Source organism: Phoxinus phoxinus (assembly GCF_949152265.1).
Source record: "Phoxinus phoxinus genome assembly, chromosome: 10".
NCBI classification, from domain to species: Eukaryota; Metazoa; Chordata; class Actinopteri; order Cypriniformes; family Leuciscidae; genus Phoxinus; species Phoxinus phoxinus.
In genome coordinates this window covers 25,014,486-25,030,981 of record NC_136885.1, presented here as the reverse complement: position 1 = coordinate 25,030,981, position 16,496 = coordinate 25,014,486, and the positions used below count along the sequence as shown (strand labels likewise).

General features: G+C 37.5%; 1 protein-coding gene across 1 annotated transcript in view; it reads left to right on the top strand.

Annotated features, from left to right (window-relative positions):
• me1 (malic enzyme 1, NADP(+)-dependent, cytosolic) overlaps positions 1-16,496 on the top strand; it is an 83,201-nt gene that overhangs the window by 38,997 nt on the left and 27,708 nt on the right. Inside the window, exons 4-5 of the mRNA XM_079625731.1 lie at positions 10,898-10,973; positions 12,457-12,618. Coding sequence (XP_079481857.1) covers positions 10,898-10,973; positions 12,457-12,618 — 238 coding nt within the window. The remainder of the gene's footprint in view (positions 1-10,897; positions 10,974-12,456; positions 12,619-16,496) is intronic.

Below are 16,496 nucleotides of genomic sequence, written 5' to 3'. Positions count from 1 at the left end.
TTTCTAAGTTTGTTTTCATTAAAGTCCCTCTGAAGTGCCTTGAAACACGCAGTATTATTAAATCTATTTCCACTGAAACAGGAAGACAGGGCGGGACATATCGAACAGCTCCTCCCCTTTTTTAAATGAACAATAGCATTTTGTTTATCACAGATCGTCCAGAGCCGTTGAGCTCGGTAAAGCCGTAGTTTCCTCCTAATCTCTAACCGTTTCTCCTCCTAATCTCCTCCATATTGCTTTAAAGTATAGCATTCTGTGCAGAATTCAAATGGGTTCGATACGTTTTTTGGTATGCGCCGACTCGCGCATATGATCCACTCTGTGCTTTCATGTCTCTGGACCGGAGCACACTGTATGAACACTGCAGCGTTTCGCATGACACTAACGTTAAACCAGACTTCATTCGCCCGAATGGAAAGCATATTTACACTGTCTGAATCTTTCCCTATTCTCTACATAGTGCACTATATGCCCTTCACCATGTAGAAAATGAAGTCAAGTGACCGATTTTAGCCGCAGCTTCAACGTCTATTATAGGGGACGGGATGCTTTAGATTCTAGAGAGCATTTGATTGGACAGAAAATCTGAGTAGAATCTGAAGTGCAGAGTGATGTCATCAAAATCATTGATCCATATTGGCGGAAGTGAGAGGCTGCTAGTTTTGAATGCTTATATCTTCTAAATGTGAATTTTAGAAGAAATGTGAACTTTTGCTGCATTCACTGTGTGACACTCGGTGCAAATGTTGTATGGAATATTTTATGATACTTTTAGGGTCCATTCCATGGAAAAAACAACCAGTATTTTATTAAAAATGTCTCCTTTTGTGTTCAACTGAAGAAAGTAATACAATAATGAATTAATTTCCCTTTAAACCTAGCAAGCAGAAGAAACTCTCTTTAGATTAAGTTAAATACTAAGTCAAGCTCCAGACTTTGGCCTGCCTGTACTGTTTCTCTGAAATGAAGTGAAGTAGGGAAGTCACAGCACAAAATCTTTGGCCTGACCGTAAAGAAAGCTTTTAATAGTTTGGGAATGAATTGAAGATGCCAGAGTGTGTTTAATAAGGGCTTGTGAAACACTATGCAGCGTGCTGTGATTTTCTCAAGGGGAGGAAATAACTTTTTCTTTTTTGCAGGGTCTATTGCAGTGTCAAACACTATTGCAGCGTTTTATAACTCTGTGTGGTGTCATATTTAAAAAAGGCCCCGTCCAACAGGTCACGGCGCTGACGCTTCTACATTTAACTTTAGTGCCTTATTATTTTATCAGCTGCAATAAGTGCAACAACTCCTGTGGGGAAAACAGAATCTCAGCCTGAAGAGACTTTAAGAGTGATTTAGTTAAATAAATAAGCCTTGCGGGTGATTTTGTCCTCCTTAAAACTGTGGGAAACTTGCTCATTTTCTATTTAGCAGAACTGTTGATGTTTGGTTTCGGATGCATAGTCATAAATAAGTATGTGTAACAGGACATTTTAAATTCAAATCTCAATTTATTTTATGACCAATATGGATAGAACCCAAAACTGTTTGTAGTGAACACCACATAGGACTTGTGGCCTTAAAAACATGTTAGATTTTATGAGACATTATTAAAGCATTTATGTTTCCTGAATGTGCACTTAGTCTTGGGGTTTTATTACCTGGATAGCATCAAAAGGTTGCACATCACTCCATTACTTTAGAAAGAGTGTGAAAAGCTCTGAATATACTACTGTATCTCAGGATGTTAATCACATTTAATGAGGACTCGCAAAGCCTGACAGGTATTGCAGCAAAAATTGCGTGACTGGAGGTAAAAAAAACCACACACAAAAAACACCCTTCTGTGTCAATTAATCTCTCCATTTGTGCATATAATTCTGATATGTGGGAGTTTATCATCTTTAAAACTTTGGTGTCCGACTTATTTTTTGCTCGCATCTACATAGCGTCAACATTTTGAAGAGATGTGAAAGTTAACAAACGTCATGGACCACAGTCTTTCCTGGGCATGCCATGCTAGCAAAGTCCAGACTAACTGGATAATTTGCCTGCATATGGCATATTATGCATATGGTTGATGTTTAAAATGTTTTTTAAGAAGATTTGCTGCTTTACTGTGATTATGAAATCCTTTCATGCAGTGCACCTTGCCCATGGTATGCTGTTTGAATAGACCTTTTCTTTGAATTCGTTCCCATTAGACACATAAACACAGATGCAGCTGTTCAAGTTGATTTGGATGAGGGGAAAATTGGCAGTAGTCGGAGCTATAGCAGAGATGCAATGGGCACCGTGGGTGCAGCACACCCACAGTCAACAGAGGAGGCTTTGGAATATATTGTTGTATTATTTGTTTGGGAAAAAAGCTTTACTTAAGTAAATAATGTCATGAACAATTCAGCCTTTTTTCATCAAATTTCCCTTTTTAATTTAAGGATTTATCCACTTATGCGACTTAAGTGATGGTAATGTTTATTTTCATTGGTCACAGCTTTTATGGAATATTGGATGTCATAAAATACATTTCCTTGCACCTCACAAGTTTACAGGAACTTTGAGCTCTGCGGGACAGGTGATATAATTGGTGATGATGGTAAAGTATGTTTTGCCAACTGAGTTAAAAAACTGGGGAAAGTCCATTCTTATTGCTTTTTTTATGGCTGCTCTTCATCATTATGATATGTTATTAATTTGTTTATTTATTTTAGTATCTTTGTAAGAGTCAGAGGTTAGAGAATCTTTATAGGGGTTATGCCGAGCGCCCAGCGTTCGAACCGGAAAACGGGTATAAGCATTTCTGCTTTTCACTTCCGCAGCGGTATTTTATCTCTGAGGTGCAGTGATCTCTGAGGTAACTGTTATTTTTCTGTTAATTTTTGCTTATTATAATATCATTCTTATTTCTGATCAAAATTTAGAGTAAAACTAAAAAAATAAAAAGGCGTAAAACTTTGTCTAATAGAGTACTCGGGGCTCTGGACGTCCGTTTGGCAATAAATTGATAGTTGATAGTATTGATAGTATAAATTGATCGGAAATTGATAGTATGGGTAGCTCCTGTAAACACAGGCTATAAAAGGTTATTACTACGCTGTGTTTACCTCAGTAGCTGACAGCCGGAAGTAGTTATACCCGTTTTGTAGAATGTTGCGCATAACCCGTATTCATCTTAACTGTTTAAAGTAAGGTGTGTTTTTTTACCCCACTAAATATTCAAATCATGCTTATTTTACTGCAGTACATGAAACTTACATTAATCTTCTGTTGAAATGGGGTCCGATGTGACACGCGGATTGCATTAACAGTGATTTGTGTACATTCGTCCCACAAGACACTGTTATATTTTACATGCTTGTAGAAAATGCAATCCACAGTCATCTATAAAATATACCAAATCTGAACAATCCATAAATCATAGTCACACAAGCAATATTTAATAATGCTATAACTTTGCCTTTTATTTCATTTCCAAGGCTCTCTGAATTAACTTTCCTTAAAAGAGTCTCTGTGTGGTCAGACACAACTAATACTATTTTCATATGGGATGTTAGTGCAGTTTTGGCTTTTGCTGTAGAGTAGCAGTCAGTATTTAGCACAATGAGCCATATGCTCGAATTGATTTAGCGTTTTAAGCATGTCAGTTGTTTAATAGCCAACGTCACACAAAAACGCAACAATTACTGGAAAGTAATTGATGGAAAAATGGAGCATGGTTGTAATTTATCTGTCCTTTTTTCTTTGACTGCAGAGGGCTTGTTGCCTTGTTCCATTAGCATTTTGTGTGTGTGTGTGTGTGTGTTATGTAAGCTTGGGTAATTTGACTCTTCTGGCTGTCTGAATGCCGAGTAGAGGAACTGTCTATGACTCCGACAAATACAGACGGTCAGCCCACTCTGACCCACAGATGCAGATGATTTGGACCACACTTTATTGAAGGAGGAAGGCTAGTACCATCTACACCAACTTCAATCATTGGTTTTTTTCCTTTCTAACTGTAATTTTTCATCTAAGAGCTCTCTGCCATGTCTGGACTGATCATAATGAGGGGGATGCTAGCCTCAGACTGGCACTCGGGGTCTAAAGATGATGTCTGGGATTATAAACCTCAGATTTCAGGATCTGAAATGGCTTTGCACTTTGCAAAGGCATTATGGAAAAGGGTGGTGGGTTCAGAAAAATGAACCTCTCATGCAATGCGCTCCTCTTACTGGAATAGAGGAAAGTTTGGCTGCCGTCCGCAGCTGGGTGGAGAGGAGTCTATTGTTGCTGCTAGTGGCCCGCACAGAGCAGAGGAGAGGGAATTGGAAAGAACGGTTGGTGTGTTTGTCCAGCTGATTCTTAGTTTTTCATCTGAGTCCCTCCATTTCGCTCAAGCCAAGCACTTTTCCATCCCTCAGAGCACACGCACGCCCTTGCACACTCCCACGCAGTGCTCTCACAGATTTAGGCTCTCTTGTTTTATTGTTAGTGGATCATGTCCCCACAATGACGTTTGAAGCAAGTTGATGTCTACAGAACTTTAATTTTATATCGCTTGCTCTGGGCATATTTCCATTTGCCAACTCTGTAAATATCACAGGCGGTTTATAAAGGTGGAAACTAAATCTGCCCTTCCCTTTTTTTTCTAATACCAGGTGCCCATTGCTTTGAATAGTAATCAGCTGAGATTGTTGTCTCTCCTCTCCTCTCCTCTCCTCTCCTCTCCTCTCCTCTCCTCTCCTCTCCTCTCCTCTCCTCTCCTCTCCTCTCCTCTCTTCTCCTCCCCTCTCCTCTCCTCCATTTCTTTCCACTCACATGAACTTTCTATCCTGTTATTAACTCATAGATCAAGATTAGGAAGGAGTCTGTGTCAAGAAATCAGTAACCACATTCTGAAAGAATTGTATTGTCAGTGATTTTGGTGCCAGAAATTGGTCAAATTTAGCCACATAATTGAATCTTATGTCCCATTCTTAATGCTGTCCTTTTTCGTCACGTTTCTTTTTCTGTATTTTGTTTTTGTTTTTGTCTTTTAACCCAGAGGACCTCCATGGGATTATTCTGTCTGTAGGATAGTTGAATCATATTTTTCCTTAATTAATTTTGGAAGTTCTTTATTATAATGTTTAAATGAAAAGAGATTCCTGAACTAATTCCTGGCCTTTTAATCAGTAATTAATTGTTGATGAGGATGAGGATGATTGCGATAAAAAAAAAATGGCTAAGATACATGAGAATAATTCTGCTATTAACATTCACATGTGAATAAATTAATTTAATTAGATTGCTGCAGAAATGTCACAGTATGCCTGGAACCTTGTTATGCAAAGTTATACATAAAGTATGACATACTGATTACCAATAAGCATTTCATAACTTTAGTAAAGTTCTTGCTTGACAAGTTAGCAGGATGAAGTATTGCTGAGGGTGCTGCAGGCAAATAGTAGATTAAGGCTATTGAGAATTTGGTTCAGAGAATGGGATTTAGGGCCCTATCTTGCACCCAGTGCAAATGACTTTGTACGCCGACGCACAGCGGACTTTTCCCTCCACAGACGCACGTCTGTAAATTAGGGAATAAACTTGTGCTCCCGGGGCGGTTCAGCGAAAAGAGGAGGCGTGTTCCCTGGTGCTATTTTACAGTTTCATAAAACAATTCTGCCACAGACCAGGAAAAACCTAGTCTAAAGTCAGTGCCGCGTTATTCAGATGATATTTTAAGGGCGCATGCTTGGCCATAATGTAGCGTGTGCACAACGGTCATACACTTTGCTTCTCTCATCTACACAGACGCAGCACAGCAGTTCATATTTTTGCAAACCATGCATAATTACAAGGAAACATTTTACCACACGACGAGGGAGATCGCTGTGGTGTCCATGAAGATGTGAATAGGCATAAATCTAACTTACACATGTACCCAAATTATTCAGGCTAATTGTAGTAATGACAGATCAAACCTTTTTTTATCAGTAGTGGCAAGACACATATGTATATAAGGACATCTGACAAAGTGGGTTGTCCGTCAAGAGCCAGGAAACAAAAATCTGAAGACTGTGAAGTCACCTTTAACATCATGTAAGTTGCGTGCGCCTGGCAAATCCGCCGTTATAATAGCAATCCGCCATGGAACAAGCGTGCCTGCTCTTAAAGGGAATGTGAGATGACGCTCTGATTGGTTTATTGCACATTACGCCCAAACCATTAGTAATGTAGCTACTTCAGATCACCCCATTTTAGATTTGCGAGATCCGAGCACAAAGTTACTTGTGTTTTGCGTTGGATACTTGGGTTTTTAGATCGTTAAAATAGGGCCCTTCAGTGTTTTAGCAATTCAGAAAAACTGTAATAAAATAATGGAACAAAGACACACATTATACATTACATAGTGGCAGGTCTGTTAGTTGTTGGTTATGAAAGTATCCATAGTGTGCAAAACTGCAATGAGCTTGCAATTCAACAAGCTCTCGGTGAACAAAAACAGAATTTTGTGCATTACTGAGTGGATGCGGCGCTGACTAACTTAAACACCTTTGAATGGCCACCAAGTGGCCATTGTGTTCATGCACTCAACAGAAAAGTCTGTGATTGGCTACAGTCAAAACATGACGTAAATAGAAACCTTTGATGCTCTTGATGCACAGAGTGCTTAAGAAAGCAGCCGCCTATCAGCAGGTACAGAGTTCCCGGTGCTTAGTGTAACTGTTACTACAGAAATGCTGGTATTTTTTCAATTGCACAGTCCACTTGGTACCAAAGTACCCATACTTTTGACAGAACTATGTCAGACATAATGTGGGGGAAGTTGTCCAGGCTGTCTGGGTATGGTTCAAACCTGTTTAAAAGATCTGTTGTGGTTTTCCCCTCATCATGCATAAGTTTGAGTCACTGTGGAGAATTTCATAGAGCAGTCAAAACCTGGGACACTTTAGTCTGAAATGTTTATGAGAAGAAACAGGTTTCCAAGGCATCATAACATAATTTGCAATGATGTTAAACAAATTTGAAAGAACTTTAGACATAACTAAGCAAAATTTTAATGAGTACTATGCTTATTTCCCAGTAGAATTGGAATCATACAATGAGAAAATTTACATTTTACAGATTAATTTACTTGCATCGACTCCTTTAGATGCCATTATTATACTTTCAACCAATCGCCAAATCACATGCACAGGACTATAGGATATTATGGGCAGCAAAGTACATGTCTTTAAAAATGACCAGAAGAGGGCATTTTAGTATACAGGATGTTACGAACATTGAGATTAACTTCTTGTGCAACACCAGATGCTTTGTTATATTTTTTCAGTATAGTATAATATTTTTTTTAACTTGCACTAAGCAAGGATGTATTAAATTGATTAACTCTGACAGAAAAGACGTTTATAATCTTACATAAGATTTCTATTTAAAATAAATGCTGTTCTTTTTAACTTTCAATTCATCAAATAACCCTGAAAAAAATCACGTATCCACTGACTAAAATATTAAGCAGGGCAACTGTTTTCAACATTGATAATAATAAAAATCTTAAGCACAAAATCAGCATTGAATGATATATAAAGGATCATGTGACACTGAAGACTGGAGTACTGGTTGCTGAAAATTCAGCTTTGCCCTCACAAGAATACATTATTATTTAAAATGCATTTAAATAGAAAATAGTTATTTTTAAATTGTAATAATATCTTAATAATATTACAGTGTTTACTGTATTTTTTTTATCAAAGAAATGCAGCTTTGGAGTCTTCTTTTAAAAACATTAACATATACGGTACTTACGGATCCCAAACCTTTGAACGGTAATACAGTATCATATTTTAGACTAAATATATACAGAGTTGGCTCCTGACAACTTTAAATTACATTTTACATTCTCATTTGGTCCTTTTAAATTCTTTTAACCATCCTTTAACAGTTGGATCCTGTTTGTTTCAGAGGAAGATGGTGGTAGACAGTTGTGAGGCTTCCAACTGACCCTTCCGAGTGAGTTTTTCACAATACTGCAGTACTTGAAATTTGTATTATCCATTTAATTTATAAAAAATTTAAGTTTGTTTACTGAAGCTGCAGAGGTTATTTTTCCATGGTGCTTGTGATGAATGACTTTTAAAGAGTTCTGTGTCAGAGGAGCATGCAGTCTGTATTATGTTTGTGTTTCGAGCCTGATCCTTGCTCCCAGGCGTGTGCTTTTCATTTGACTTTAGTTCAGCTACTGAGGAAGAGCTCTTATGCGCCTTTTCCGCTGCACTGGAATTTAGCAACATCTTGTTGACGCATAAAAGGATGTCTAAACTGTAACCCTGGAGTCATATCATTTGTTATATACCCATCTTTAGATTTCCTGTCATTGCCTAAGGTGTCTTCCTGTCACAAGATGGCCTCAATTTGTAGGCTTCTTGGAATTGGATCAAGTCCACCTGGTGAAGTCTAATTTCAAGATTCTTCCAGATGTAAGAATGATCTGTTTTTTTTTTATGGATTCTGTGAACTCAGGCTGACTGAGAGATTGGACGTTTTCCATGAAGCCGTAGGTGGAAGGAAGAAAGATCTACAGTAGGTGTATGTACTGGAGATATTTTTTGAGGTCAATGTGAAAGATGTCCCTGGGGTCCTGCTCATCCAGCTACACTCAGTGGATCTCATGAGACCAGAAAATAAAAACTTAATAGCGAAAAAGAGCGGTCAAGAGAGAGAGGTTGAGCTACAGAGAGAATTTTTGCAAGCAGGGCCGTAGGCAGGGTTTTGTAATCACCAAGGTCCCAAATTTGAGCTAGTAAGGGGGGTTGGGGGCCCGGCTCCCCCATACTAATTTTATTTCTCTGATCTACATATGTGCATTTCAAGAAGTTTGAAGGCTAAAAAATGTAGCCTCCAAGTTTATTAAATTCATTTACAATATGTACACATTCATCTTATGCCTAATATGATGGAAATGGCTTCGTTAATGTTTCTTGTCCCCTCACAATGTTACTTATTACATTACATGAATCACGTAAATTAAATAGGCTGGTGTGTTTTCTCCCTTGGTTCGGTTCCTTTAGACACATATGAACACGACAATCTTGCTCGGATGGTCTCGGTCCTATTTCAAAAACACTGTGGGGTGGTTCGCTTTAGGTGTAAAAGCAATCCGACCCAACGGACCAAATGGTATTATAATTCCTAGCCGGAAATTTGCTATAAAAATAGCAGTAGTGTCTGATTCTGTGAGTGAGCACATTAGTTATCACAGTTGAAAACCAAAAGAGCACCTCTTCATCTTAAAATGTTGTGTAGTTGCACTTCTCCGTGCGGGAATGCTGTCCAGATGAAGCCTTGATTCTTGTTCTAGCTGCATTATAACATTCGTTTAGTGTTTCGTACTGTGTCTTGAAACTGTTAATCTCTAGACAGTGCTGGGAGTTTGAATTTGATCCATGAATTTGCTGTAGTATTAATATGTAGGAAGAATGTAGTATATCATTTAACAGTGGGAATGACGGCTACATTCGTATAATGTTTGAGTCTCGACAGTTACAAATAAAGCCACAATAAGCTCATGGAGCGAACTTGTCAATAATCTTGATGAATAACACAGAGGAAACTCTGACCAGGAAGAGGACAGTTGTACTTGCATGTGACTTGCGTGAACACATTTTGGTACGCTTTGAAAGGTTGCCTTGTGAAAGCGAACCGAACCAAGAAGAAAATGCAACATTGTAACAAATAAAGTCCCTGTTTCGAAAACAAAACAAACGATCTATAGGTGTGAAAATGCCCTGTGTGTGTGCAAAAGTTAGCGTTTGTTCATCTGTTTTCTAGGCATTGATCAGTCAAGTATAGCCTCTAATCTACGAAGGTGTTTTGAGTCTCCGCCTTTTTCAACAAGAATGACTTTCGAGACTGATCCAGGGTGATTTATCTAGCTCAAACAGCACAGTCTGTCTGTTGAAACACAAAATCAGTAACCCTCCTCTTGAACTTCAATCACAAGTGGTAACAGGAGGTGCATTTGAGAAGCTTTTTTGAGAAACACGTTTCTTGTCGAAGTAGCCCAGAATTAAAGCTGATGATTTAATTATTTAAATAGAAGGATTTCGGGTGGAATGGGTGCCTATAAAAAATAGCATTCATTGTTAACATGTGGGAGTGATAGAACCTTCCACTGGGAGGTTGATAGATTTGATTTGGAAGAAAAAATGGCGAGTACAGAAATAAAGCAAAGCAAGCACACTGAAATATGGGATTAAATAACATATAATCAACTTTTTTATAGTAGCTCAGCAACAGCAGCAGGTAGTTTCAGAAGTTTCAGAGGAAGCTCAATGCGATCATTATTATTTGATTACTATACATACTATTATAGTATTTATTCATATTCAGTTTTTTGGCTTTTATTTTTATATTTTAAGTTTTTATTTAAATGTGTTTTTGTCCTTTTATTCGTTTTTTTTTTTTGTATTTCTATTTAGCTTTATTTATTTTTATTTCAGTTTTAGCAGTTTTAGTATTTCAGTTAGTTGCCAAAGCGACTTCTTATTTTTGTTAGATTTTTAAAGTTTGTTTTTTATCTCATGTTTATATATTTTTTATATTTTTAGTTTTCTTAACAACACTGAAGCTGACAGTAAATGTAAGGGTAACACAGGGTTGTGAGTCACATGCCAAGGGAGACTATGCCGAAATCAATCATTAAAAGTGATTTAAAAAATCTGTGATAGTCAGGAGCTATGCGCCTATCATTACATTTACCTAAAGGTGGTACATGAATTGCTCCAAATGGAACTGGAAAATGAATCTACACTGGACATAATAAAACGCACTCTACCTCATCATTTTAGATGTCCACTGGTTTGTTTAAATGTTCCATATAAAATGAATGGAAACATTCGCCGACACAGACAGCTCAATTCAACTGACCATGTTTTGTTTTTCTCTCTCTCAGGGGCTTATTTATTACAATTCATGACCGCTCCCACATCTCCACACTACTTCAGAGCTGGCCAGAGAAGGATATTCGTGTGAGTTCTGCCCACTTACATCTACACCACCCTGTACTATTACACAATGTACCAGAACTCTCACTGTCAGAATTAAAACTCTCCAGGGTTTCACCAATTCCAAAGACATTGATTCCAAATTTATATGACTTGTACCGTGAAAACGATGCCATAAAGTCATATTAATCTACTCGTTAAGCATTTAAAAGTTATTAAGGTAATGATGTCGCACCCTGTAGGGTTTTGGCGTGTTGAGGAACAATGCGGGGGGGATGAAGCAGTAAAAAGGTTAAAACCTACTGCATCTGCATCACAATGTTAACGGGAAAAAAACGCGTTGTTCTTGCTTTGGGATCAACTGCGTTCGGTAATTGGATTGAATTAAACAGCTTATGCTGTTATTTTGAATTTGTTAGTTTATTGTGAATATGTGAAAATGTGATTATAAAAGCAGAAAATCTGTTGTTACTGGAGGGCAGACTTACAAGCCAAAATAGCCTATCACAGATCCAGTTATAAATGCATATGTTTAATCCAGGGCAAAAACATACAAATTCAATGAAAAAAAGTGATTTGATAATAAAATGCTTAAATTAGATCAGAAAGCTTTGTAGGGTGAATTAAAAGTGCGGGCTGCTTTAGTGTCCAAACCGATATATACACACTTCCATTAAAAAAAATTGGAGTCAGAAAGGTTTTATTAATGTTTTTAAAAGAAGCCTTTTATGCTCACCAAGGCTACATTCATTTGATCAAAAATACAAAAGTAAAAAAAATACTAAAAACTGTAAAACCTGTGATGTTAAAGCTGAATTTTTAGCATCATTACTCCAGTCTTCAGTGTCATAAGATCCATCAGAAATATTGGTAATTCTAATATGCTGATTTAGTGATCAAGAATTTTGTATTTATTATTATCAATGTTGAAAACAGTTGGAAAAAAAATCACCCTTCTCAGGTGCCTAAAAAGAAGAGCATTTATTTCAAATATAAATGTTTTGTAACAACACACAAGGGGATAGAATATACAGTAAAAATATATACAATACACAGACAAAACTGATCAATAAAGTTCTGCACAATGCTTTAATAATAATCCACACTAAAAAGGTCCAAACGATGTCAGCAAACATACTAAACACAACTTAAGTACAAGCCAAATTAATGAAATAATGATAAACACCTGTGCTGATTAAATTAATTACCCTGACAACAAAAGAGTGGTGGGAAACTGAACAAAGAAACACATGTGACTAAAAATAAAAAAATAAAGGTCCATGAAAACAGAAACTAACTGAACATAACTGTGACAGTAAAAATCATTACGCCTATGGAGATTCCTCACAAAGATAGCAAAACTGTGTGTGGCTCCCTATAATGCATGTATGGCCCACATTTGGTTAAAAAAAACGTAAACTAAAATTTAACAAATTATTTGGATGTTCATGCAGTCTGTTTCTGAATTTGCTGACTGTCTCAATAACTTGGTTGTATTTGTTGCTAGGCCGTAGTAGTGACAGATGGAGAGAGGATACTGGGCCTGGGGGATTTGGGCTGCTATGGCATGGGCATCCCAGTGGGTAAACTGGCCCTCTACACCGCCTGTGGTGGAATGCCGCCTCAGCAGTGCCTGCCTGTTATGCTGGATGTGGGGACAGACAATGAGGTAGGCAGACATGTGGCACCACAGCCATCCAGACCGTGACTGCTGACACCCGCTTGCCATCTCGCTCTCCTTGACATAATCAAAGACATTACTATTCATTGCAACCACATCCTCTCTCACGACTTTAATCCGCCAACTTGTTTGTTTTCAACGGTCGCAACGTTGCAGTGTCGCAGGACGTAGGTTACTGCTGCAGTAGCTGTAGGCTATAAATAGCCCTTTGAGTTCAGAGGTAAATATAGTGAGCATAAAGTCTGTGTCATTCTCAACCGGGCTAAGGGTGTGGCACTGCAGAAATAGAAAACCACTGCCTCATCTACCAAGGCTTTGTGCCAGTGTCCACCTGGCACTCCCCTTCTGTGCCAGAGCAGTGGCTAAGCCATGCCATCATGGATGCCGAGTCCCAGATGGACAGAGTAAAGTGAGAGAAGAAGAGACTAAGAAAGAGTGTATGACTTTCAAGACTTTGTGTTTTATAGACACTTGTCTTTTTGTTGAAGTTATACAGTAGCTTATGTTTACAGTACAACTTTAGGTCTCAAAATGACATTAACATTAATTTCAATTTAGTGGATTAATTTAATCAGACACAAAGTAACTGGAGAGAAATTGCTAGGCCTAAGTAAAAAATATATATATTTCTGTCATGACAACTCTCAGAGAGTTTGGCATGATAATGTCTATGATAATGAAAATGCATTTTGTCTTGGCAGAATAGATCTGCTACACTTCTACTGCTGCTGCTTTTTTTGCTGCTTTTGCAGAGCAAGTACGGAATTTGCCACTGATTATACACACGGCATGCTGCAATGAGCAAGCAAGACATGCTGCTGCTGTACAAGCATTCATGAATCCCCCCCTTAGCAGATCTATACAGGTAAAACTGGAGAAGGAGGAGGGTTTGTGAAAGCAAGCTGCAAACTGCTATGGCAAACAATAGGCAATCATTTTAAAGTTGAGCAGCAAGCTCGTTGGCTACAAATACAGCGGGAAACAACAAGTTGTGCCCTATAGAGAATGATGTAAATGTGAGCAGGTGCAATAAAGCATTTATGAGCCTTCACCCGTTTTATGACAGAACTTTAGATAAATAATACACTACCGGTCAAAAGTTTGGAATAAATAAAAAATGTTCTCTCTCTTATGGTCACTAAGGCTATATTTATTTAATAAAAGATACAGTAAAAACAGTAATATTGTTGCAATTTAAAAGAATTTGGCAAAGCTACATTTTCAGCAGGAGATTTCTGAAGGATCATGTGACACTGAAGACTGGAGAAAATTCAGCTTTGCCATCACAGGAAAAAATACATTTTAAAATATATTCAAATAGAAAAACAGTTATTTAAAATTGTAATAATATTTCACAATATTACGGTTTTTATTGTATTTTTGATCAGCTTTAGTGAACATAATGCTGATTACACACTGCACGATTTCAAAGTCGTCAGATTGCTGTTCTTCTCGCACTACACGACTGTCTGGGGTACCATTTAATTGCTTTTGTGTGCACATTACACGACAGATCGGCGACAACATTTCAGTAGGAAGAATCGGAGACAAACCAAACAAGGTGAGAGGAGTTCTCGCGCGAGACTGGATTTCTTCTTTTAAAATGATTACGCCTCAAGCTTTGTGGTCCAAATTGTCTGTGCGCCGTATTGTAGCAAAGAAGAAAAAAGAAGTCATCAGAAGACATGCTTGCTGATGTTCTGTTGCAGGACTCCTCCCCCCTGAACTTTCCCTTGCCCTCTATCTTAGCTCTCTCACTGGCTGTAGGTCGTTGCCAATGTAATTTCCAGTCAAAGCACATGACTCTGAGTCACAGACAGGTCCAAATATTAAGCATGCTAAATATTTCATGAGCATCGGCGCATCTCTTAGATCGCATATTTGCTCATTCACACTACACGATTGTCACTCACATGAGCAAGCACCGGTTTGCCTCAGATTTCGGGAATTTTCAATGATTAACACGAAACTATCGGCAAGTATAAATCAGGGATAAAATCGTGCAGTGTGTACTCGGCATAAGATACTTCTCTCTCTCTCTCTCTAAAGAAAAACTACTATCTTACCCAAAGCATCTTGCTTTAAATTCAAGGTATCCATTTATGTATATCTCAGTTAATATGATGTCATCAATTCTTGCTTTTACACTAAAATTTGAAGTTCCTTAACTCATTTGACAGCTTCACTCTCTTGTTGGTTCTTTACAAAAGCTCATAAATGAGTTAGAGTGTAAAAGCACATTAACACTGTTGTGTAACTGCTCTGAGTCAGTTTTCCCATTCGGTTCAGCTTCAGTATTGTGCAGGCCAGCTCCACATGTGTCTTCTGCTGCAATGCTAAATCCAGAGTGGCCAGTCAGCGATTCAACGTATCCTCAGGCATCAAAACACTTTAATGAGTTGACTCTAGATTTTGGGCCCCTGTCTCTGTCTGCATCCAAGTGTATTCAGCTGGAGGATTTTTTTAAAAATTTTCAATGTATTTATTTATTTATTTTGTTTTGGTTTAACTTTTATTTATTTGTTTATTTTCCACTGTCTGGGTTAAGGTTGCATGCATGTGTTCATGATAAAGAGTCTTCTGTCCCTCTAGAAGTCTAAAATTGAAAGACTTCTTCTGCTGCACCATTTGGCCGACTTTGCATGAAGTCTGAGGTAATTAAGACCTCATTTTCAGGATATTCTGAGGAGATGACAGATCTGATTGATGAACTCACTGCTTATACCCCCACAGCTGTGTGTGTGCATTTTATAGGATTGTGCAGTCAGATGATAAAATGAGTGTTATTAAAGGATTAAGTCTACTGTTATTTCTAAAGGAGCAAGACGCCTACTGACTGGGGTCAGGCTGACTCCTTTCTTTCTGCCTCTCAGAGGGAGCTTGACAACTGCTCCTGGGTCAGTTATGACTCTTCAAACACAGCCACTAACATCAATTCAGACAGTAAGGAATCTGATCCAGGATCAGCGTAATTTATGGTTGCTTGATCCAGGCCCTGTACGCTCTGGTTAAACTCTAATCCATAAAGAACGCTGTCTGTGGTCTGGCTGCTAGAGAAAGTTCAAGATGTGTAAATAACATGGAGGGGCTTTGCGCAGGTTTTTTATGGATAGCTTAAGTGCGCTAATTGTTCATGTCAGCAAACTGGATTTCCTGCCAGATACTATTTGCTGCTTGTAATTGCAGTTGTTATTTGCACTCCAGTGAAAATATTTATACTATTACATATGCTATCCTATTATATTTGTATAGTATTTAGATGATATTATAGTATTATATACTGAAATGTATACTACTAAAATATTGTTTTAAATATGAAATAATATATATTTTATTATAAAATGTTGAACATTTTAACAATCAAATTTTCAAGCAAATACATACAGTAATTCTGAAATAGTATACAACATTAGTAAAAAAATGTGTGAATATTATTATTACGATTATATTTAAATCTTATGGTTTTTGAGGAATTTATATATTTTTATAAATTATTTGTTATATATATAAACAAAACTGTTTATTAAGAAAATTATTATATTTGACCTATGAGGTTTTTGAGAGTATATAGTGTGCGTGCGTGCGTGCGTGCGTACGTGCGTGCGTGCGTGCGTGCGTGCGTGCGTGATAATGAGATACATTTTGAAATGTGTGTATATACACATTTGTTTAAAACAATTGTTTTTAATTTAAGTATTTACATGTATTTTAAGTATTTCATTCATTTGAATTAATTTAATTATAGATTGGGAGATGATCAGGCAGGATCTGAAAATATCATAATCTGGGATCAAAATGTCTGCACTTTCACTAGTTAGTAGTGAAAGTAGTCACTCCGTTAGTTAAGGACAGGTTCAGTCAATTTT